General features: G+C 48.0%; 1 protein-coding gene across 1 annotated transcript; it reads left to right on the top strand.

Moving 5' to 3' along the window:
* Nucleotides 1-17117: 17117 nt before the first annotated feature.
* On the top strand, nucleotides 17118-23857 carry LOC150012923 (protein SPATA31F1-like). Its single transcript, XM_090275192.1, has 3 exons — nucleotides 17118-17217; nucleotides 17691-17751; nucleotides 18562-23857. Exons 1-3 carry the CDS (start codon nucleotides 17118-17120, stop codon nucleotides 22334-22336), a joined length of 3936 nt encoding a protein of 1311 aa, XP_090131318.1. The 3' UTR covers nucleotides 22337-23857.
* The last annotated feature ends 1741 nt before the right edge of the window (nucleotides 23858-25598 follow it).

Below are 25598 nucleotides of genomic sequence, written 5' to 3'. Positions count from 1 at the left end.
TCTCGCTGCATTGGTTGACTGCTTGTTCCTTCTCCATATTCCAGTTTGTTGAAATGAACTCTGGATTTTTTCTCACCTTCTATCTCGTATGCGGTTTTGTTCCTTTCGTTATGAATGTTTTTCGCTTCTTTCTTATCTTTTTCCTGCTCTTTTGTGAATTCTGTAAGCCACCTGATAACAATGGCCCAGAACTGAGCCTCTGACAGGTTTCTTATCTGTTCATCTGTCAGGTTCTCTATCTGCTGCCTGGTGAGTTGTGTTACCGGGATCTTTATAGTTGTCTGCCTCATTTTGACAGATGCGTTTTGTTTTCTTGGGCCGGCTGTTGGGGCAGTGCCTGTGTACTCGTAATGACCCAGCGACCGGCGCCATTTGGCGTCACAAATCAGCGACCGGCGCCTGCCTGTCCGCGACCTATTTCGCAGCCCTGTGGTGCTTTCTTTGGGGGCGGGGGTCCAAGATGGATTCACACAGTTATTCAGCTAGGAGACCGGGATCCGTCCTCCCATCCCCCTGGGCCTCACTGTTCAAGGCGATGCGGCGGCCGCTCTCCCCAGCGCCGGGGTCGCGCACCGCCAGGGGCTTGTGCAGCCGGGATTCCTCGCCGCCTGCTGCTCAGGGTGCGACCGCAAACAGCACTGCCCTCTTTAACTCTTACCTGCCCAAATGGCACCGCTGGTTTATAACTTCATATGTTGGACTTCCGTGTAGTTTTATTTTCTGGAATTTCTAGTTATCCTTTGTTTTGAAGTAGTTGTATTCCTCTCTAGTTGTAGAGGGAGACCTAGCGTGTCCGTCTAAGCCTCCATCTTGGCCGGAAGTCTTGACTGGCATAGTATTTGAACAGGGTTTAGCACACAGCCATACCCATTTGTTAACTATTATCTATCACTGCTTTTGCACTACAGTGGCAGATTTGAAGAGTGTGTCAGAGACTATATGGCCAGCAAAGACAAAAATATATGCTATCTGGTGGACTGAATGTTGGCCTGTGAGGCAAGTATCGCTTGTTCAATTCTCAGTCAGGGCACATGAGTAGGTTGCACGTCAGATCCCCAGTTGGGGGCGTGAGTGAGAGGCCACCACACAGTGATGTTTCTCTCCCTCTCTTTCTCCTTTCCCTTCTCTCTAAAAACAAGCAAATAAATAAATAATTTAAAAATATATATATGCTATCTGAATCTTATTTATTTATTTGTTTATTTATTGTAGACAGCAGACATTTTGGCTGAGGAACTCCATGTGGCTTGGAAAGGGAAGGGAGAACTCCATGCGGTTTACAAGGAGGCTGGGAACTCCACGTGGTTCTGCATTAAGAGCTGGAGAGCACCGCAACACAGGCGAAACCTCCCCAGTCAGGATCGAATGATTGGGAACTGCTGGTAAGGCTAAACTGTGTCTGGGAAGTAGGAAGACTTTTCTAAAACTAGCCTGGTTTGGCAGGGGGAGGCAGAACTATGTGTTTGTGCGTGTTTTAAAGAAAATAAGACTTAACGGCAGAAATCCACAAATAATCTAAATCTATATAACCATTAAATAAACAATTCTTTTTATTTTCACCAAACTCTGGTATTGAGAGTTATGGTTCTGGTGGCGGGCAATCGGGCCCCTAATAACTAACTGAACAGCCCGTGGTTCTCTTTCAATCGGGACAGCCTGTGGGTTCTGTTACAGTCAGCCTTCCTGCGGCACAGAGGTGGAACTGCTTATGGTTACCTGGAGTCAAGGTGGGTCACACCTCCAGTTCCTGAAACAATAGCTTTTTACATCCAATGATTACTAAACTTATTAGCTGTTACCTGAAAGTAAAATTTTCCAACATTTGAGTCCCCCATCAGAAAGAGTGTCAAAGAAGCTGTGGCCATCTTTGAACTACCACAGTTTTTCAGTTTTGTGAAGCAAGTTGAGCCCAAGAATCAATTGTTTTGCTAACTTTAAAATGAAAGCATGTGGGGGAACCAAAAACTAATGGCTCAGGAAAATAGTTTACAATGTGAGATGGATATCATTGCAATCAATTCTACTCTCTTCTGATGTGTCCTTCCTGCTAAGCCTCTGCTTTCCTGCACATAATCAAGAAATGTAACATTGCAGAAATATTATTTTCTTTAATCTGGCCTTTTAATTTTTTTGTTTTTCCTTTGACTCAGACTGGCCTCACCTAGCACCCTGACTCATTCACCTCTCTCTCCCTTGCTTAATCATTAAGCCTTCCAGGCTCCCATAAGCAGTTCCAGCTTTGTGCCTCAGGAGGACTGCCGGCAATCAAGACAGTATGTGGGCCATCGTACTCCAGTCTGTCCTCCACAGTCCAGGACACAAAGACCACCACCCAGGGCACAGATGAACGAAAGCTGCAGCTTTTATCCAATTAACCTTTTCCCTGAATTCCAAACCCCTTACCTCCTCTTCTCTTTATAAAAAGGGCCGGTTTATAGTAGAATTTACGACGGTCTGTTAGGGTACAAACCAGCTGTCTTCTCAGATCCCCAACCATCTGAATAAAGCGCCCATAAAGATTCAACCCCTGCCTCTGCTTATTGGGTCTGGTGGATGAAGGCAGCATGAGCACCTGCTTTTCCAGTTTCAATATCTTGGTCTCAGCTGTGTTTTAGCTCTGGACCCAGGAAAGAAGAATGATCCCATAGAACAAATCCTTGCAAAATTAGACAGTGTAACTCCGTGGCTGACATCAGGACCTGATACAATGATCAGTTCCCCCTATCCTAGAACCGACTGCTCTCTCAGTAGAGACCATGCCCCAAACTCCATTAGTCAACATGAATAATGCTTTTTTTCCCCTATGTAACCCATCCCCTGGAAGCCACTGAGGATCCAGGTCTTTGAGGATGAGCTACCTGTGACTCTGGACAGGGTGCCATCTCCTTAATAAATCCTTACTTCCTTGCCTGCAAACTCTTGTTCGTGTTATTGGGCTTTGACAAATGGAGGCTAACAGATAGCATCAGTGAGCTAAAAGAAATCTAAAGGCTACACAGTGAAGGCAGAGAGTCCTTCCAAGCCTTTGCCAGTCATTCCAGGAGGGGTTGTCTGGGCCTGTTCTTTATGATTTTTTCTCTTCGTCTCTTAGCAATCGAGGCCGATACTTTCTATAGTTCTGAGAGGGCTGGCACTTTTTTTTCCTCCACTTTTTCACCCTATGAAGGTAGTCATAGAACCTGTGATTTAGTTACTTAAGTATTACATATACCATAAATGAAATGAATGAATGAACTGTACTTTCATCCATCAATTTGAGTTGCAAAATCAACCTTGGCATTCATTTATTAAAAATAAACAAATGCAGCCCTGGCTGGTGTGGCTCAGTGGATTGCGCACCAGCCTGCGAACCAAAGGGTCATCATTTCAATTTCAGTTAGGACACATGTCCGGGTTGCAGGCCAGGTCCCAGGTTGGAGGCGTGCAAGAGGCAACCACACGTTGATGTTTCTCTCCCTCTCTTTCTCCCTCCCTTCCCCTCTCTCTAAAAATAAATAAATAAAACCTTCAAAAAATGCAAAACGATTTGAAAGTAAAACTCCAAATAATAAAGAAAATAATTGTAAAATATAAAGGAGAGCACCTTACATAATTAGCATAATGTACAGGTGAAAAGGACATGCAAGAAAAATCTTGAAATACAAGAATATAGTAAAATAGATCGCTAAGTACATCAGTTTTATAAAAAGTCAGCTGTGATGGGTTGGTGCCCCTTATGAGCTGGATGTTTTAACTGATAGTGGCTTAATACTACTGAAACTGGCTGTTAACAATAAACATGTATAGGTATTAGATCATAGAGTCTAGAAATATAGATATAGACTTTAAGTGTTTCATTGCTTTGGTTGTCACGTAGCCTGTAGTCCAATATTAAGAAACTATTAGTCATGTTCTGAAGGCATGCCTGTAAAACAAGTTCCAGAGAAATGTTTAAAAGTACACTTTGCGTAAGATAATAGAAAATAGAGCAAATTAAGGACAAAACAGTGATACTTAATGGCAATGGTCACAAGATGTTTAGTTTTTGCTTTTTGCTTTAAAGATAACGTCTGTGACCCACAATTATGAGATATTTTTGCAGAAGCTTGGTTCTTCAACTCAGCACCCCTTGTTCTCACAAGAAAATTTTAAGGGGGTGATGTGCTGTTTCTTTGATATACAGGGGACGAGAACTCCAGAGACAGAAGGAGATTTATGAGTTTGTTTTACAGAAGGAATAAAAGTTGCAACCATCTGCTGATGCCCAGAACAAATTATGAAACAGAGTAATCTAATTACATTTGCCCTTTGCTGCTAATGATCTACTGGTTTGAAGGTCACCAGTTTCCTTGCCCCTTACAAGATCCAGAATAAGACAGGGATGTCCACTTTAATCTCTCTTATTCAACATAGTACTGGAAGTCCTAGTCACAGCAATCAGACAAGAAGAAGAAGAAATAAAAGGCACCCAAATTGGAAGGGAAATAGTAAAACTGTCTTTATTTGCAAGTGACATGATACTGTACATAGAGAACCCAAAAAACTCCACCAAGAAACTACTAGAACTGATAAATGAATTCAGCAAAGTAGCAGGATACAAAATTAATATCCAGAAATCAATTGCATTTCTAAATGCCTATAATGAACTAACAAAAAGGGGAATTAAGAAAACAATCCCGTTCACAATTGCTTCAAAAAGAATAAAATACCTAGGAATAAACCTAACCAAGGATGTAAAAGACCTGTACTTGAAAAATTATAAGGCACTTAAGAAAGAAATTGAAGAAGCTACAAATAAGTGGAAGCACATACCATGTTTATGGATAGAAAAAGTTAACATCATTAAAATGTCTGTACTACCCAAAGAAATCTATAGATTCAATACAATTTCTATTAAAATACCAATGGCATATTTCACAGATCTAGAATAAGTATTTCAAAAATTTATATGGAACCAAAAGTGACCCCAAATAGCCTCAGCAATCTTGAGAAAGAAAAACAAAGTAGGAAGGATCACAATACCTGATATCAAACTATATTACAAGCCCACTATAATCAAAATGTCTGGTATGGCATAAGAACAGCCACATAGATCAATGGAACAGAATAGAGAGCCCAGAAATAAACCCAGGTCTCCATGTTGAATTAATATTTGACAAAGGGGGCAGGAGCATAGAATGGAGTAAAAATAGCCTCTTCAATAAATGGTGTTGGAAGATCTGGACAGGTACATGTAAAAAAATGAAACTAGACCACCAACTTACACTCATACACCAGAATAAACTCAAGATGGATAAAAGGCTTAAATGTAAGCCTTGACACCATACAAGTCCTGGAGGAAAACATAGGTAGTAAAATTTCAGATATCCCACATAGCAATATTTTCACTGATATATCTCCTACGGCAAGGGAAATAAAGGAAAGAATAAATAAATGGAACTACAACAAACAAAAAAGCTTCTAAAAAGTTAAAGAAAGTACCAGCAAAATCAAAGGGGAACCAACTGTATGGGAAAACATATTTGCTAATACCTCAGGCAAGGGTTTGATTTCCAAAATATATGTTATGGAGTAAGTGTGAGAACCAAACAGTCAGAGACAATCAAATTAGAATTTAAAGAGCCTTTATTAGCTGGCCAGGGACTGCCCACCAGTCCACAAGCTGGACTTAGGTGGACAGCCCCGACCTTAGGGATTGGGGGGTTTATAAAGCATTTCAGGTGCATGCAGGTGCAAAAACTTGGACAGAAATACAGCTTGTGTAAGCAAAAAAAATTTTTTTCCCATTATTCCCCAGGTCTTTGCTCAAAGGAATCGGTTACTGCTATTCCCTAAGTCACTGCTCAAAGGAATACGTCACTGCTCAAAGGAGGAACAGTTAGGTCAAGTTCCTTGTTCTGCTTGGTTTAAGCATACAACCGCGGGGGTCTGGTTCCCGGGACCCAAGTTCAGCTGATTATCTTACTGGCTAGACATCTAAGAAATACCCTTTAACATTCCCCACTGGTTGTATGGAACAGTTCAAATCCTTTAATCCTGAGCTTCGAGGGGGACATAATGACTTCTAAAGACCAATAGCTTGACAGCTTGGATACGCAGTCTAATATAATTAGCGAGGCAATTAATTATACAGGGACCAATAGCTAGGGCTAGAAGTAAAGGAAGGAGAGGGCCTGCGAGCGCAGTTAGAAGTGTAGTGACCCAAGGGGACATGGAGAAAAACCGTTCATACCAATTTTCTCCTTGTTTTCTGTCTTCCTCCCTATCTTGTAACCGCTTCCGAAGCTGACTAAGACTGTCTCTTATTACTCCGGAATGGTTAGTATAAAAACAACAGGTTTTCCCTAGGGCTAAACAAAGGCCCCCTTTTTTAAGGAACAATAAATCTAGGCCCCGCCTAATCTGTAGGACTACTTCAGCAAGTGAGCTTAAGGAATCCTCTAGTTTACTTACACTATTTTCAACAGTGTCTAAATTTTGGTCTATTTGGGTGCTAAGGTCTTTGAAGTTTTTACTTCCTGTTATGAGGGCTGATGTTCCTGCGGCAGCCGACCCGGCTATCCCTAAGCCTAGGAGTACTGGGACTACTAGGACGGGAGCGCGCTTGTACCGGCTGAGCCCTTCAAGTCCTAAACGTTTCCTTCCCTGGCTTCCAGAATAGTAATAGACCTGTAGCAAGAGGTGTGCTAAAATACAAAGTTCAGGGGAGCTAGAGGAGGTCTCAAGCAGGAAATGTAAAGAAGAAACACACGGCGTTAACCCACTCGTGCAAGCAAACCAGGTGCCTTGGGGAGCAACTAGGACTGCCTCTGTCACGTCGCTAGGGGGCAGTATAGTTCTCTGAGCACAGGAGTCCCGATAAGGGGAAGCGGATAACTTATAGCCTGAGGATAGAAAACAGGCCCCCTGACCTTCAAAAGATCCTAAAGTAAGTCTGAGGGACCGACCCCACGAGCAGTGGCCGGGCTGCTGGCTTAATTGAGGAAGAGTAAGGTTTTTGATGTCTTCTCCTGTCCCTAAACTGCGGTTCGCTCCTAACCCGACATAGTAAGGGGGTTCAGGGTTTAAACATAGTCAGCAGTCTTTTGTCATATTAGGGTGGGATTGGTTCAGGAACTGGAAAACAGTGTGTAGTGTTCTGTAAATTTGCTTTTGTCCTCCTTCATTGGACAGGGTAGGAGGGGTCATGGTTTCCTTGGTCGGGATAGAATCCCCACCTTCCCTACCCTCCGTCCTAGCATTAGGAATTGGTGGAGGCGAGGGCACTTTTGGCCGTGGGGGAAGACCTAGTTCAGCTATGGGACCCACAGGGAGACTTAGTTGGGGGAGACGGCGCTTCTGAATAGTGAATAACACTCCCGGATCTCTGGACAGGGTAGGAGGGGTCATGGTTTCCTTGGTCGGGATAGAATCCCCACCTTCCCTACCCTCCGTCCTAGCATTAGGAATTGGTGGAGGCGAGGGCACTTTTGGCCGTGGGGGAAGACCTAGTTCAGCTATGGGACCCACAGGGAGACTTAGTTGGGGGAGACGGCGCTTCTGAATAGTGAATAACACTCCCGGATCTCTGGACAGGGTAGGAGGGGTCATGGTTTCCTTGGTCGGGATAGAATCCCCACCTTCCCTACCCTCCGTCCTAGCATTAGGAATTGGTGGAGGCGAGGGCACTTTTGGCCGTGGGGGAAGACCTAGTTCAGCTATGGGACCCACAGGGAGACTTAGTTGGGGGAGACGGCGCTTCTGAATAGTGAATAACACTCCCGGATCTCTGCCGGATACATAGAGCCGCAGACCCCAGGATTTTCCCCCTTCCCAGTCATTTTGCCTGGGGGTGTGGGGCCATAGCTTGAAAGGGTTGCAAGCCCCCACAGAGCACTCCCTCGGACTACGGGGACGATCAAAAGCAAGGGAGGGATCCGTCTTTTTCCAGGGTGCTAAGGTTACACAGTCCCACTTAGGGCAGAAAAATTCCCCTTGGCTCTGGCACTGGGGGGACTTTGGTAAGGGGCACATATAGACCTGGACTGATTGTAGTTTCCTTTCCGCCTGTAGGGTCCCACACCCTGGCCCAGTTACCCTGTTAAGGACTCCAGTGCCGAGGTGGGCGCCCATAGGACTTGGGGGTCTTTTGGCCCATCCTTGCCCCCAACTAACAGGGTAGAACTTGCTCCCAAGGAGAGTGCAGAGGTCAAAGGAAGACACTGGGGTTCCCGGGGTACTGATTTGGCTTACTAGGGCCCCATCAGTGGTCCTAGACACTTGCCAGGCATAGTTGGTTAAACGGTAAGGGTTTTCTATGGCAGAGTCAAGGGAGAGGAGGAGGAGGATTAAGGGGATTGAGGGGAGCGCCACCGCAGCCGCACCCGAAGGGGGTGGTTGGAGCGCTCTACAGTCCATTCTTCGGAAATTTCGCCCGCGTCACTGGCTGGCTTGACCTGTGAACGATGAATCCAATACTTCTTTCCTGCTACTTTTACTGCCGTTGGGGTGCTCAGTACCCCCTGGTATGGTCCAGTCCACCGTGGCTCTAACGTTCCAGGGTCCCGTCGCTTGACCCACACGAGATCCCCTTGCTCAGCCAGTGGTCCTTCTGGATTCCCTGCGATTGGAACCGGGCGATTCACCCGAAGGAGGGAGTGCAGGTCTTGAGTGCTTTCTGAAAAAGCCTGTAGGGACTTTAGAAGCTCCTGATTAGTAATAGAAGCAAAAATGTCTAGTCCTAATTTAGGTAAGAGTGGCAGTGGACGACCGAACATAATTTCATAGGGCGTGAACTGCTGGAAATAAGGGGTACAGCGAGCCCTTAAGAGGACAAAGGGAAGGAGTCCTAGCCAGTCTCCGCCAGTTTCTAATTTCAACTTGGTTAATGTTTCCTTAAGGGTCCTATTCATTCTTTCTACCTGTCCTGAACTCTGGGGCCTGTAAATACAATGTAACTTCCATTTAATACTTAATGCTTTGCTGAGTTGTTGGGTGATTTGGCTTATGAAAGCCGGGCCATTATCGGACCCCATGGCTAGAGGGAGGCCGAATCGAGGAATTATTTCCTGTATTAACTTTTTAGTCACTACTAAAGCTGACTCTGACCGAGTGGGGTAAGCCTCTACCCAGCCCGAGAAGGTATGTAATAGGACTAGGAGGTATTTGTACCCTCCCCGTGCTGGCGGCATTTCAGTGAAGTCGATCTCCCATTTCTTTCTGGGAGCATTCCCGCGGAGACGGTGGCGAGGGGGTTGGGGGGTCCTTGGGGCTGGATTGACTGCAGCGCACTGGGGACACCGCCGGCTCGCCTCCTTTGTTTCCTGAAACAACCTGGGAATGAAGTAAGCTGATTGGAGGAGTTCAGCAAGCTTCGTCCCCCCCAGGTGAGTGCTTTGGTGAATTTACCGGACTAGTTCTCGCCCAAGGGCCTCTGGGACTAGAATGCGAGTGTCTGGGAGGCGTTTCCAACCACCTGGAGTGCCTTCAGCCTGCATTCTGACAGCAACTTCCTGATCCCTGGCTGAATATACCGGGGGCCCGGCAAGCACCCGCGGTGGAACCAGGGGCAGGAGTTTTAGAGGCCCCACTGGTTGTAGGGCCGCCTTTCTGGCCTCTCGGTCTGCGAAGGCATTTCCTTGGGCTTCCGGTGTTTGAGCTGCCTGGTGTTCCTTACAATGAATTACAGCAACCTGCTTTGGCAGCCAAATAGCTGCAAGGAGATCAAGGATTTCTTGGGCGTTCCTTATACGTTTTCCCTCTGAAGTTAGGAGCCCTCTTTCCTGATATATGCTCCCATGGACGTGTACTGTAGCAAAGGCATACCGGCTGTCTGTGTAGATATTTACCCGCTTTCCCTTTGCCCAGCGAAGCGCTTGTGTTAACGCAATGAGTTCAGCTCTCTGGGCAGATGAGCCAGGCCCCAGCGCTTGGGCCCAGATGACAGTGTCACTTGTTACAACAGCTGCCCCAGCATACCGGACTCCTTCTTGGACGAAGCTGCTGCCATCAGTGTACAGGACTACATTAGGATTAGTCAGAGGGAGGTCTGTGAGATCCTCTCAGTAGTTGGTGAGGGCAGTGAGTACATCAACACAGTCATGGAGAGGTTGGTGTGGGTCGTCATCTGGGAGGAGGGTAGCAGGGTTTAAGGCTGTTGACTGTAGGAACTTGACATGGTCTGGATCGAGGAGCAGAACTTGATATTGCACAATGCACGCATTGGAGAACCATCTATCAGGGGGACTTCTCAATAAAGTCTCTACGGCATGTGATGTGATGACCTGTAGCTCCTGTCCAAACGTTAGCTTTGTAGCCTCTTTTACTAGCTGTGCTGTGGCAGCTATAGCCCGTAGACAATTGGGCCACCCAGCGGCTATTGGGTCTAGCCGCTTAGAAAGGTAAGCTACAGGTCGCTTCCAAGGTCCTAGGCACTGCGTGAGAACCCCCTTTGCTATACCCCTATTTCCTGCCACATGTAACTGGAAGGGCCTGTCAAGCCTTGGTAGCGCCAGGGCCGGCGCGGTGACGAGCGCTTCCTTTAGCGCCTGAAATGCCCCTTCCTCTGCCTTAGTCCATACTATGGCCTCTTTTGTTCCCCCTGTGCAGGCATAAAGAGGTTTAGCTAGTTCTGCAAATCCTAAAATCCATAGGCGGCAATAGCCGACAGCCCCGAGAAACTCACGAACTTGGCGCTTGGTGGTGGGGGCCGGGATCTGTAAAATGGCCGGGATTCTTCTAGGGGACAGGGTCCGGTTACCTTCCTTTAAGGTATACCCTAGGTAAGTGACTTCCTTCTGGCATAACTGGGCCTTTTTGGCCGACACCCTGTACCCTAGGTGGGCTAGTAATTTTAGTAATGCTTCCGTTGCTTCCAGGCAACTGGCTAGGTCCTCAGCCGCCAATAAGATGTCATCCACATACTGAAGGACTGTAATGTGTGGATTGTCCTCTCGGAAGGGGGCAAGATCCCTGCTGAGCGCTTCATCAAAGAGGGTTGGAGAGTTTTTAAAACCCTGGGGCAAACGAGTCCATGTTAATTGACCTGGTTCCCCGGTGTCGGGGTCAGTCCATTCAAATGCAAAGAGGGGCTGACTGACTGGAGCCAGGGGTATGGAGAAAAACGCATCCTTTAAGTCTAAAACCGAATATACCCTCGGATCGGGAGGCAAAAGACTGAGAAGAGTATAAGGGTTGGGCACCGCAGGACGGACAGTTTCAACCCGTTTATTGACTTCCCTCAAATCTTGTACCGGGCGGTAGTCTTCAGTGCCTGGCTTCTGAACTGGGAGGAGTGGGGTGTTCCATGCCGACTTGCAAGCCTTTAGGATACCGGCTTCCCGCAAGTGCCGAATATGAACCGCAACTCCCTGCTGGGCCTTTATTGGCATAGGATATTGCCTCTGCCTGCAGGGCACCGCATTCCCTAAAAGAGTTACAACAACTGCTAGGACTTGAGCCGCCAGGCCCGGGGGTGGGGTGGGGGTGGGGGATTGGTCTCAGCCCAAACTGTTGGTATGTCATGTTGCCACTGAGCCAGGAGGTCTGAGGGCTGGGAGTGTGCCTGGTCTGCTAAGAGGAGGTATTCTTCCCCGAGCGGGCAAGTGACCATAACTGAGGCAGGGGCAACCCCCAGGGTCACTTCCGGCTCCTCCTGATGGAATGAAATTGTGGCCCTCAGTTTGTGGAGAAGGTCTCGACCCAGGAGGGGAAATGGGCAGTCAGGCATAACAAGAAAGGAATGGGTGCCTGTGTGGCCGCCAAGGTCCGTTATTCTAGCCTGGGTCCATGGATATGATGTAGTCTTGCCTGTGGCCCCTGAATGGGCGTCTTCTCCTGGGATACGGGACCGTGCGCCTCTTGAAGTACTGAAAAAGTTGCACCAGTGTCCACAAGAAAGTCTATATATCGGCCCCCCACTTGCATTCGTACCCTGGGCTCCTGGGGGCCAATAAATGCGGAGCCCCGGCTTCGTCAGTCCTGAGTCCCTTGAGCCAGGACTGCCGTGCAGGGGGCTAAAGTTTTCCGTTTGGGGCACTCGTTCTCCCAATGGCCTTCCTCTTTACAGAAGGCACACTGGTTCCGTCCCAAGGGGGGTCTGCCTTGACCTTTGGCATGGGGGCCCTTCTTGGGTCTGCCGCTTTTCTTCATAGGCTCTCCGGCCATGGTTAGGAGGACTCAGGCCATCCTTTTATTCAATTCCCTAGGATTCTCTCGGCTGTTAAAGACACGCTGGGCGATTTCTACCAACTCAGCCAGGGCCTTTCCCTCAAACCCCTCTAATTTCTGTATTTTCTTTCGAATATCAGGGGCCGACTGGGAAGCAAAAGCAATATTTAGGGCCTGCCTATTCTCAGGTGCCTCAGGATCAACAGGAGTATAAAGGCGATATGCCTACTGAAGGCGCTCAAGAAAGGCAGCTGGTGACTCATTAGGGCCCTGGCTTTGGCTTACCTCAGTGACTTTTGAGAGATTGGTAGGCTTTCAGGCTGCTGCACAAAGTGCGCGAAGGAGAATCTGGCGGTACTGGCCTAGGGCCTCCCTACCTTGGTCGCTGTTCGGATCCCAGGTCGGCCGGGCTAGAGGGAAGACAAGCTCTAGTCTCACTGGGTCTGCAGATGGTTGACCATCCGGCCCCAGGACAAGCTTCCGTCCTTCTCCCCTCACCCTCTCTCTCTCTTCAGAAGTAAAGAGAGTCTGGAGCAATTGCTGGCAATCATCCCAGGTCGGCTGGTGGGTAAAGAAGACAGACTCTAAAAGAGAAATCAGGCCAGTGGGGTTCTGGGAAAAGGAGGGATTCTGATTCTTCCAATTATATAAATCGCTGGTGGAAAAAGGGATATACACCATGAAGGGGCGCCCAGTTTCCTCGGCAGGGGCCGAAGCCTCCCGCAAAGGCAAAAGAGGCGCTGGCCCATCCCCTGAATCAGGAGGGGGATGGTAGTCCCGACCCGAGCGTGTATGAGGGGGACTAAAAGGCGGATCTCTGCCTGTCCCAGATGAATTTGGGGTGGCACGGGGATATGGTGGGAGTCTCACAGGAGGGGGACTTCCCTGTGAGTCAGGGAGAACCGGAGGGGGGCCCGAAATGGGACCATCCTTCGGTTTGGAGGCTTCTAAGACAGCAGCCTTCTTCTGACAGCTTTTTAACCACTTAGGTTGGTCTTCTAAAATATCAATCCAGATTTGAATGTATGGAATTTGGTCAGGGTGCCCAGGCCTCCCGGTACAAACCTGGCGGACCCCATAGGCCGTTCGAAGATCAAAAGACCCATCAGAGGGCCAAAAGACCCCTGGGAAAGTCGGCCATTCCGATTCACAAAAAGTCCGCAATTGTCTGGGGCTGACAGGCGTCCCATAAAAGGAGGCCCGCCTCCGGAAATCCTGGAAATTCTTAAGATAACACTGAAGGGGCGAACACGATGAACACGACGACGACGACTGCCCCATGTCACTTAGGAAACGACGTACAAGACAGACACTGAACAAGACACAGAACCACAGAACACAGAACCTATGGGCCGAACCCACCGTCGTGTAGTTCGCCCGAGCCCTGGAAGTAATGCTGCGTCCAGCCTTCCCGTGGGCTCCCCTGGTGCACCTGCCCTGGGCCTGTCCACACACACACCTTTCCCTCAGTGTATATGGCCCTACCCAGGTCCTTACCGGTAAGAATCCGAATGGCTCTATGTAGTCAATCAGGATAGGGAGGGCACCCGTCCGCCAGCGTCCCACTCGGGGCTGAGGAACGTCTCTCAGAGATCTCCCCTTGAGATGGGTCTGGCAGCGGGCCCGTCTCACAACCCGTGCCCAGCCAAGGCTGGATATCTCGCTGGGGCCTCCAAATGTTGTGAAGTAAGTGCGAGAACCAAATGGTCAGAGACAATCAAATTAGAATTTAAAGAGCCTTTATTAGCTGGCCAGGGACTGCCCACCAGTCCACAAGCTGGACTTAGGTGGACAGCCCCGGCCTTAGGGATTAGGGGTTTATAAAGCATTTCAGGTGCATGCAGGTGCAAAAACTTGGACAGAAATACAGCTTGTGTAAGCAAAAAATTTTTTTCCCATTATTCCCCAAGTCATTGCTCAGAGGAATCGGTTACTGCTATTCCCTAAGTCACTGCTCAAAGGAATAGGTCACTGCTCAAAGGAGGAACAGTTAGGTCAAGTTCCTTGTTCTGCTTGGTTTAAGCATACAACTGCGGGGGTCTGGTTCCCAGGACCCAGGTTCAGCTGATTATCTTACTGGCTAGACATCTAAGAAATACCCTTTAACAATATATAAAGAACTCACATAACTCAACACCAGGAAGACAAAGAATCCAATTAAAAAATGGGCAAAGGACCTGAACAGACACTTCTCCAAGGAGGACATACAGAGGGCCACAGGCATAGAAAAGAATGCTCAACATCACTAGCCGTCAGAGAGATACAAATTAAAACCACAATGACCTGGCTGCTGTGGCTCAGTGGATTGAGTGTCGGCCTGCGAGCCAAGTGTCGCTGGTTCGATTCCCAGTCAGGGCACATGACTAGGTTGCACGTCATGTCCCCAGTTGGGGGCCCAAGTGAGAGGCAACCACACAGTGGTGTTTCTCTCCCTCTCTTTCTCCTTTCCCCCTCTCTAAAAATAAATAAACAAAACAAAATCAATCGATAAATAAATTATTTTTAAAAAAAACCCACCTAAGTGCCCGTCAGTGAATGAGTGGATCAAAAAACCATGGTACATTTACACAATGGAGTACTACGCAGCAGAAAAAGAGAAGTAACACCTACCTTTTGCAACAACATGGATGGAACTGGAGAGTATTATGCTAAGTGAAATAAGCCAGGCGGCAAAAGACAAATACCATATGATCTCATCTATAACAGGAACCTAATGAACAAAACAAATGAGCAAAATAGAACCAGAGGCATGGGAACAAGGAACAGACTGACAGTGACCAGAGGGAAGGGGGAGTGAGGAGAAGGGGGAAAAGCAGGGGAAGGGTCTAGTCAAGGAACATGTATAAAGAACCCATAAACATGGACAACTAAATGGGGATGGACTGTGCGAGAGGGGGGAGGTAGGTGGAGCAGGGGAGAGCAAGGGGGGAAAAAATGGAACAACTGTAATAGAAAAACAATAAAAAATAAATTAAAATAAAAAATAAAAGTAAATAAAATCTTTAAAATTAATTAATTAATCAATTAATTAATAGTCAAGGTATAGAAGTGATAGGTCCTGGAGCTGGTTGGGAAAAAAAAAAAGTCCTGCCAAAAAGAGACCAAAATCAGGTTAAAAACAAAACAAAACTGCTCAGGTAAACAGCACACATGCAGAGAAGATATGTAGGTCCACAAGCAGCAATTATGTTGTGACCCTTATTTGGAACTGGTTACTTATCTCTATAGAAAATCATCTTCCTGATCAAGCAGAATGCTGTCACATCAGTAGAGGCAGATCTAGGATGATAACAACAACAACAACAACAACAACAACAATAATAACTACAACAACTAGACAGTGCTCCAGAAGTGAGCCAAATCTACTTGCCTCATTAAAAGCAGTGTTTAAAAATTCTTCCCACCACAATGAAGGCTTCCCTTCCCTCACAGATATAAATTTAGAGATACTACCACAGTGGCCTTCTCCTGCCACATCAGCTATGCTCCCCTTTATGCACCTCTGATTTCCAATCACCATTGCCTGTCACGTCAAAACTCTTCATTGCTGAGCAATAACCAGACCCTGCCTTCCCTAAGCTTGTGAGTGCTTCTCAGTTACATTTCTAGTACCAGCCGGGGAGTTGGTGGAGTTTCCTCTGTACCTCTGTACCTTTGCTCTGCCTATCGATTGCTACCCAAAAAACCCTGACAATCACTGATCTGTTTAGTGTTTCCATGCTTTTATCTTTTCTAGAATGTAGCTGGAATCATACAGTATGTAGTCTTTTCAGGCTGACTTCTTTCAGTTAGTAATATGCATTTAAGTTTCCTCCATGATTTTTCCTTTTGGAATTCAGAAAGGTATGGTTATCTTAACAGAACCTCTGACTCGGGTGATCTTATCTGAACAGCAGTGTCTAAGGCCTGGGCCATGCTTTCAAGGTGCCCTGTGTCCCTAGACACTCAGTTTTCTGGGGATGGGTGACCAGACCCTTGTCATGAAGGAGAGAGCCAAGCCGTCAGGCTGTTGCAGGGTGTGGAGAGTGAAGGCAAAGGGGAGCACAGACACTGCCTGTGAGCGGGCACTTTTAGTCTCTGGCTCTGCAATCTTTACGGAAAACCAGACACCGTAATCTACAAACTGAATCACCACATAAGCTTCCCTAAAACAGGTAAAAGTCTTTGACACTACACCTGCCATGTGAAACAGAAGGGCTTTGTGATGCAGTCGGCTGACCTGGTTCCATCCTCTGTGAGGTCTTTAGGCCCTAGGATCCTGACCGCCTATATATAGGGATGGCTAGCCTCCTCAAACTAATAAGGTTTAGGTCATGCTAAACTTTACTTTTGTTCTTTGGAATGTTGGATATTTCTTACGTATATACGGCACATTCTTCATTATTTTCCTAATTATCTGGCAAGTGAAAAGGAGATACCATGGATTAAGGTTCGAACCTAAAACAAGCTGCTGCCTGGTAGGGAAACATTAACACCACTGTTGAACTAATTAAGTCTCAGATAGAAAGCTTTTAAAATCTCAGAGTCTCTTTCTACATTCTTCCCCAATTTTTATACCATACATTCAGTTATTCTAATATGGTACTTCTCTTAGAGCCTACCTTTCTCAAGTCTCTACCTTGGGTTGAGACCTGGATGAAATGGAATCTACCTCACTGGATCTCAGAGGACATCCCAATATGTGGGCTTCTTCTGGTTGGTAGACTTAGTAAGCAAAAGTCCTAGGGCTGTAAGAACTAATTACCATCACCATTTAATCTATTCCACTATTCCTCCTGTGTCGTGGTTAGCCCCCTAGAGAACTAGTCCTGGGAAAGGGGACAGGAAGTAAGGAATAAGGAGAGCCTTGAAGTAAATGAGAAATAACTAGAAAATAAGACGTTGGGGTAAAAAGCATGGAGTAGAGGAAGGAAATGTACATGAGTGTATTAAACAGAGACGTACACAGAAAGGGATTTGGAAATTTATATTAGTTTTGTCTTATTATGACCATGAAAAAGAACACGGTGTCCCAGCTTCACACTCTTAACTTTTTTGTCTTTAAGCGTCACCGAAAAATCAGGCAAAAGGCTAGAGATGCAGCATTAAGAGGTAAAGTCCCAGTGTCTTCTCTCACTCCCCTCCACTATGAGCAAGGTTCTGTAGATTTGGTCCCTCAAGTTGACATTCTCCTAGCAGAATTTCTTGGGTGGAGAATCAGAGCCTGGGATTGTTCCAAAATTCAACACCTCTGCCCAGGGAGTGAAGAATAAGGAAGAAGGACAGATGTCCTTAACGGTGCCATTTAGTATTTATATAACCCTGTGAAAGCCACTTCAGATCTCAGTCTTTTACCCATGAAATGGGCATCTGAAGACCCAGCCTCACGCACAGCATGGCTGTGGAGATCTAATGAGATTAGGTCCAGGACAGCACATCGTAACTGGCTAAGCTGTACGCAGATGTGCCTTAGAGCATGGACTGTTGGGATGTTCAGTCTCTTCTCATTCAAAGGCCTTTAGCTTCCTACAGGATGTCCCTGAATGCTCTCTCGTTTCATATAACACTGTCTCATGGTTTCTCAGCTAGGAGACCTTCCTGGAAAGAAGCTGAGAAGCCATGGGAGCTGCTGTCTATCATGAAAAGGTGATCACTCGCTCTTTGTAGTGTCCCAGCTCCAGCCTGGACTGTGATGACTTTTCTGCTTGGCCTGAGACAGGGATAAGGAGAAGAGGGAGAATGGCTGGGAGGGAGTCACACACAGTGGAGGCTGCAGCACCAGCTGAGAGGGTTCCCGGGGAAAAGGGGGTTCAGACATCTATGAGGGAGGAGTCTCCCAGTTCTTCTCTAGGCTAGGCTCACAATGGTTCTAGAATTCAGAATCTGACGAGCACTTAATTCATAAAAGACCCTACATGGGATTGTACTCAGCCACAAGACAACTTAGCCGGCTAAGAGAACGGGTGACTAAGTGCATAAGTAAGGCATCATTGTCATATTCTCCTTACAGCTCCCCTCTATCTAGGGCAGACCCCTAAAAACTGCTGACATTGCTTCGCCTTCTGTCTCGAGGAAGCCCAGTTTCTTGTCGTCTCATCCTGTTCTTAAAAACTTTAGAGAATGAGACTGGCTCCTCAGACATGTTGTATACACCTCACAGTCCCCAGGAAGCAGAGTTCCAACAAGAACCTCATTCTACACAGCTGGGGAATATGAAATACCATGCAGTGGCCTTCACAGACCCAAATGAGACTGAGTGCAAGTTCTACCTGGTGATGACCCTGGTGATTCCCTATCAGCTAACCATTGGCTTCTCCATCATTTGTTCCCATCTTCTGGTTGAGCTTCACAATGTAGGACAGCAGACAACTCACCCACCTCCCAGTCAGTCATGGCCCCGTACTGCTATGGGTTGCCTGAGACCATCATTAACAGTAGTCATGTTTTCTCTTCTAGCCAGAGCTGGCTTCCTCATGACGGAAGTGTGCGGCGAGTACTGTGTGCAGACACCTCCTGCCAAATCTGCAATGCAATGGCTCTGGAGATCGAGCAGTTGCTGGTGGGTGAGAACGCCCTGATCTCTCCCAGTTCACCGGGGCCATCACAGGGCTCCTCTTGCCTAGAGATTTTGTCCCAGTCTGACGTGTCCTTTGAGCATAGTCTGGAGCATCCTTCCACATGCTCTCAAGAACTTTCACTTCCATCTGCAACCCCTTCAGCATCACAATTAATGGATCAGGAATATTTAGAACACTCAGTTACCTGGTCAGCTGCCCAATCACCTGGTACAGTTAGTATGCAACATTACTGGGCTGAAAATGTCCAAGAATTTCAAGTGTCAGATATGCCCCAGCTCCAAGACACTATGTCTTCTTCATGCTTTGAGGGGCTTAGGATTCCAGTAAACCCACAAGAGATGATACAGCAAAACCTCAGCCCTGTGTGCGGGAACCAAGGTCAGCAGCCCTTGCATCCCCGGGTCTCGCTGCTGACTCTGAACCAAGATAGCACTACCCTGACACATCCTATAGCCTTGCCTATGGTCACTGTCCTGCCTGTCCACCAGCCATTCCCCAGTCCTGAAGTCCTGAGTCTCCTTGAGGTACATGTTAAAAAATGGATGCATTTCCAGAGGTGGGGGCTGCCCAGACGTGTAGAGAAGTCCCTGAGGCAGCTCATGTCAAACCTGCCACTGTTTTACCAACCAGTGAATAACCAACCAGCTTCTTTCATCCAAAATGATACTTCTGGGTTCTCTGCTGAGAAATTTGCCATAATTTCCTACGAGACCTGGGGTTCATGTATGGCTGGCCAGGCAACCCAGGCATTCTGGGTTTCTGAATGGTCCCTTATAGACCCAATACAAAGACACCGCTACCACCAAAACCCAAACCACATGGCTCTGGCTCTGCCCTCTGCAGCTCTTAAAGACTTAAGTGGCCTCTATCTACTTCCTCGGAAAAAAGCTAATGACCCAGTGGGCCATCTGCAGCAGAAATACAGCCAGCTGTTCTGTGGCCTCCCTTCTCTGCACAGTGAGTCCCTGGATGACACCTTGGGCTCTCAAGTTCACTCCACAAACGGGAGTCTGTCCAAGCTCCCCTTGAAGGATCCCCTTTTCCTCAAGGAGCTCTCCTTTCTCCCTCTGTTGTCTAAGACTCCACCCGAGTCAGACCCACCCTGTCCCCCATCATCATCCCCAAATTGTGTCATGCCATGTGACCATCCACCAGCTCAGGTCAATGTCCCATTCCTGACTCTGGCCCAGTGTGAAGCCTTAGAGTGGCACATGCTTCAGAGGCAGCTGCAGCATCAGTGGAGTTTGCCAGCTGTTTTCCAGGGAGTTCAGCACACCCAGACCCCTGCGCCGTATAAGCCTTGTGACACAGCCCAGTCTCCAGAAACTCCAGGAAAGCCCAACTCTGTCTGCCCAACCGTGGACTCCCGGAAGCTGCTGAAATTCCACCTCCAGAGGCAGCTGAGTCACCATTGCTGGGGTCTGCCCCCAAAGGTCCAGCAGTCCTTCCAGTTGCTCCTGTCCCCCACTCACCAGCAGACTCCATCCTGGAGCAGCACAGCCCTAGCCAGTGTGAGTGTCCCCCAACCCTCGGCCCTAGAAGCCACTGGTGCTGGTGACCCTTGCTCTCCGTTTGAGGACCCAGTCCGCATACCACACTTATTTGACCAAGTCAAGGCAATACTGCAGAGCCACATCGACTCCAAATGTGGGCAGATTCACGAGGGCAAGGTCCCTGCCCGTGTGTATAGGTCTCGTGAGTGCATTATTCCTGGAGGCCTCGAAGTGGCTGCCTTCACCTGCATCCCAGAAAGCAAACCACTGGAGGTACAGGCAGCAACAGACCCTGACCAACAGCAGAAAGTTATGCCCCAGATGCCAGCGTCCCTTGATCAGCAACAACAGACCTCCCCAGAAGCTGTCACTGAACATCCTCAGCCAGCCCAAGCCCTGACCAAGGAAGTCATGGAGAGCCTGAAGACAACTTTACGGCAGAAGTATCTGGCCTTCTCGTCAGGGCTGCCTCCTGATTATCCTGTGGCTCCCTCCGAGGCCATGACCTCAGCAAAACCTACTCGAACTACAACCATAGAGGTGGTACCTGAACCTGTCAAAATCTTAACAGAACCTCCGACTCAGATGACCTTACCCGAAGAGCAGTGTCTAAGGCCTGGGCCATGCTTTCAAGGTGCCAATGAGACCTGTGCAGACACTGCAGATGATTTTCAACCTGAAGTGCCAGTGGAAGGAATGATTGAGATGGAGGAGCCTCGAGAAAGCCAGACAGAGTCTGCTAGGCCCTGTCTACTCAAGGAATCCCTCTTGGCCAAACTAAATTTCCATCTGAGAAAGAAAATCCTAGAGATACAATGGGGAATTCACACAAAGGCCCGGGAGTCCAGGGAACAAACTGGATGCTCAGCGAACACCCCCCCACAGGCGCCTCTTGGGAGTCTAAACAACCAAGGAAAATCACTGCTCCAGAAACTCCCCATCCCACCAAACACTCCCCATGCCCCAGATCCAAAATGGCTCTGCCTTAAAGAACAGCTGGGCCTTGAGTTAAAGGCGGTGCAGCAGAACCAGAAGCAACCTAGTCCCAGAGCAGCACCCTTTGGCTCTGTCCACGGGTCCTCCGAGATGTCACAACCCAGTGGGGATGTGACAGAGGGCGAGGTGTTTTGTGTTCAGTTGGAGGCCAGTGTGAACAGGCCCAGCCTGGAGGAGCCCTGGAGCCCTGAGTCCCAAAGCCCTGGCAAGAGCAAATATTCAACCCAAGTCTCCATGCTGGCTAAAAAGGAAAAGAATTCAGGGAAGCCAAAGTTGGCAGGAGACCAAGGAGAAGGAGATGCAGGGTTTGTGCTCTCCCCAGCAAGAGAAAAAAGCCACCCTGCTGAAGCCCAGAGGCCAGAAGGGACGCTTCTGAACAGGACTCCCCAAAGCCCCTGGCGACAGAAACATGGCTTTCACCTTGATGCTCCCTGTCCACACAGGTCCCAGCACCATGCTCAGCTTAAACCCCCAGAGCCACGCCCAGGAGCCCCTACGGGGGGGAATCTAAAGAATGACCTGCAAGACAGTCAAACCAGGCTCAATGTCAGCCTCAGACCAGCAAGGACTCCTGAGAGTGTCCAGCGTGTGGGGATCCAGGTGTCACGGAGCCATGCTTCCCTGGGCCCTCTTATTCAGCGTAAGCCATTACAGCACCAAACTTTGCAGAGGCAGGAGATGCCAGCCCATTGTCACAACAGGCCCAGCTTTCCAGAATCGGGCTGGAGAAATAAGATGAAATGCTTTCTGCAATATATAAACTTTCAGGCAAAAGGCAAAGGGCAAAGGGAACCCACGTTTTCAACAGCTGAGAAAATGGCCAACACCAGAAAAGAAAATGTAGAAAAGAGGCTAGCTCCAACCAGAAGTCCCATAGAGAGAACAAAGACAGAGAAGAAGACAAGAGGGGACCCCATGGCCCAACCTCCCCTTACTGAGAAGCAGGTGGGCCTATTCTTGGATGTCTCCCATTCCCCAGACAGCAAGCTCCGTCACCTCTCCTGCTCCAATAAACTCGACTCTGCCTCAGGCTTGCGCCACCCCCGCCACTGCCCTCGGCACTGTCCTCGAGTGGCTTGTGCTACCCAGTCTGGGAACCCACCCAACTCTCAATTCTCCCGTCAGGGAAATGCTGGCCCGCTCAGGAACACCCAGCACAATTAAAAGATGTAGGCTCCCCAGCATGTGCATCCCTTGAAATGGACTGCTCCTGTCACTTTGATTATGTGCAGGTGGGGCAGGGGCCACCCAAAATACAGTCTAAATCTCTAAGCAAAGGCTTGTCGGTCTGCTCCTTCTCTCCGCTCTGGTGTGTTAAGGGAAGGCAGGAGGGAGGCTAAAATGTCCTTCCTGTCCAGGGAAGGAGCTTTAACCCACACTCAAGCACAGTCAGCATTCCACACCAACTCCTCCCAGCCCCACCTTCTCCTCTATTTTCACTACCTCTCCTTTTGTTCAGTTTCTCATTCGTTCTTGCCTGAATAATTGCAATAGTATCTCATATACCCAGGGCTTAGGATAATGACTAGCACATAGTAAAGCCTTAATAGTATTTGAATCCAAAGTCTGGCCAGGGGAAGCAGAGAATCGTTACGTTAATATGATAAGCACTATGAAATGGGGTATCCTCTGCTGATAAGGACTCCAGAAGGATCACAATAAAAATGACCTTGGTAAGCATCTTATGTTCAACAATTAAAATATTTAAGTATTTACTATATGCAAAGTACTGTAGCAAACACAACAATGAACATGACACAGGACTTGCACAACAAAGCTTGTGATCTCGTGGGATAGCCAGTGTCTCATGCCCAAATTGTCTAACCAACATAGATACTTGGATGTCCAATATTCATCTCAAAATAAAAAATGGAACTCCTGATTCTCCACCCATCACCATCACCTAATCACACATGCAAAACATGCTCCAATCATAGTATCCACCATTTCAATTAAAGGCAACTTTGAATTTTGCCTGTTGATTCCCGGCCACTCCTTCTTGTCAGCACTATCCTCATGCCCACATTGCACCTCAGGGCCCAATGATACCATGGGAAGCCAAGATGGAATTCACGTCTGACCTTTACCATCTTTCCATGTCTTTAGGAAAATATTGGTGTCATCCTTGATGTTTTTTCATAAAAATCACATCCAATTCATCAGTAAATCCTGGGATTCCTCTCCCCTGAGATATCCCTCCTGAATGGTTATCACCACCACACATGGATGTGGGACGAGCCCATTCTGCGTCTCCGTCCCTCCGACCTGTCTGAATGTATGTGGTTTCTGTAATTCTGTAGTTGTCAGACTTCCATTCAGTTTGATTTCTGCTGGTTCTGGGTGATGGTTGTTTTATAATTCAGTTGTAATTTTGATGTGATTGTACGAGGAGGCAAGCTGTGTTTACCTATGCTGCCATCTTGACCAGAAGTCTCCTGTTTTGTTTTTAGGGCATAAGAATTTGGTAGCAGTCTGTGAGCCTGGAGGGTGGGGAAGTGGTTAAGTTTGGTGACCATATGTGTAAAGTGGGTGCTCTTGAAACACAGTGGGAGAAATGGCAGAGAAAGCTGAGTCTAGATGCACAGAGCATGAGGAAGAAGATGGGGCTTGAAACAGAGAAAGAGAACAGGTGTGGCATCCTGGTGTTTAGCCAGAGACCAGGGGTACATGGGGGTGGGACCAGAGAACTGGGAAACATACAAAGAAGCTACCCTGAGAGTATGAGGTGGACTTCTGTTTTGGACACCTCTGCGTTCCCACCTTCTTACCCACAGAGGAGCCAAGAACGGGAGGAAGCGTAGGACGTACTATCACTTCCTTGTAATGTGGTAGGGGAAACTGGCTGCCCCTCCTTACTGATTCCTAAGGAAATTCAGAGCTCCCTCCCTCTTGATAGGACCCCGGCACTTAGCACAATGTGTTCACTGCTAGTAGGATGTAGAAAAGCCAGAGAAGAAACAAGAACGTGTCCCCCTCTGAATGGTTATGCTGTGCCTAAGGGATGAGGAGGCCTAGGGCCCAGGCCTGCTGAGCCAACACCCTCCATGTGACTTCCTAAATTATCCCCAAAGATCATTGGAGGTCTTGTGACAGGCACATCCTCCTTGCCTGGTGGGAGTTGGGTAGAGAGCTACAGAGCAAGGGAGATTATAGGGGGGCCCAGAACAAAGGAAGTGACCCAAAAAGGTCACAGCAACCTCAGGTGGGAAGACAAGGTTAATGTGCACACATCTTAGCTTATGGAAAGTAGGCCCTTTCCCATGGTCCCCCATAGGCTCCTACCTGCCCTGGAGCAGCATGTGTTCATAGTGCTGACCAAAGCCCAGTAACAAAGCGTTAGGGAACAAAGAGATGAGCTGAAACTGAGACTTTCAGGATTCTCAATTTTCAGCAAAGTGAAAAGCTGAGAAAAGATAGGGTCAAAGCCTATGATTTCATGTAGGATGTTGTTGAGTGATGAAGCCTTGCTCATCCCATCCCATAACCCTGGCACAACCCCTGGGTTTAAGAGGGGTGAAATCTGAATTAAAAGCCTCATGGAGAGCACAGACTCAAGAATTTACTACTGCAGAATGTGTGGCAGGTGCTGGGAATATATCTGTGCTCGCTTGGAAGCGTAAGTTCACCTCTGGCCCTCTGAGTACCATCATGGTGAATGGCCGTCTCCTCCTGAAGCCCTTCCCTTGATCTCTGCACAGGACACTACAGAATTCTACGGAGGGAATTTCAGGCAGCTGACCACCTGCAGTGGAGGACAGTGGCTTCTCCACTAAATTACCTCTTCTGTTAAACTCGGAGTCCTAGAGGATAGAGACCACATCTGATTCACTTGTGTACCTGCTCACCGCAGCCCACACAGGAAAGGCAGCACACACAAGATGAGCACAGGAGTAAACCCTCTGGAGATACCGCTTCCTGCACAATGCGAGCGGGGCTGGGTCTTGGCTCTTTACCAGCCATCCAAAGCCTAGTGCTGCAGCTGGGTTCAGGGACCCATGGCATAGGCTGGGACTGTCAGAGACTAAAGGACAAGAATGGCTCCTATGCCCACCCCAGGGAGCAGAAAGAAAGGGGGACAACTTTGAGTTCAGGTGGGAGTATGAGAAATGAGTACAGTACAGGCACATAAGATGCTGGGGATCTTGTAGTTGAACCCTGGCTGCTGTTGACTGCCTGGGCTTGCAGAAGATTGTTCATTCTCACCCACAGAGACAGTGAGGCCAGGACTCTGCATGTTTCATCTGGATAAGAGCATGCAGAAGAAATAGTGTGCCTGGCAAGGGGCTGGAGACAGATCTCTGTTTCTAGAAGGAGGGGTGGGGGTTGCCAGCTGGCCCCATTTTCTGCCTTGTCCTTCTCCTGCACTATAACTTCTCAGGGTCCATGGCCGGGCAAGGTGCATATTGCGGGCTTTCCACAGGGGCAA

Source organism: Furipterus horrens, unplaced genomic scaffold, assembly GCF_987537825.1.
Source record: "Furipterus horrens unplaced genomic scaffold, mFurHor1.1.pri manual_scaffold_4, whole genome shotgun sequence".
Classification (NCBI taxonomy): Eukaryota; Metazoa; Chordata; class Mammalia; order Chiroptera; family Furipteridae; genus Furipterus; species Furipterus horrens.
Note: the sequence above shows the minus strand (reverse complement) of the source record. Positions and strands in the feature narration are given on the sequence as shown.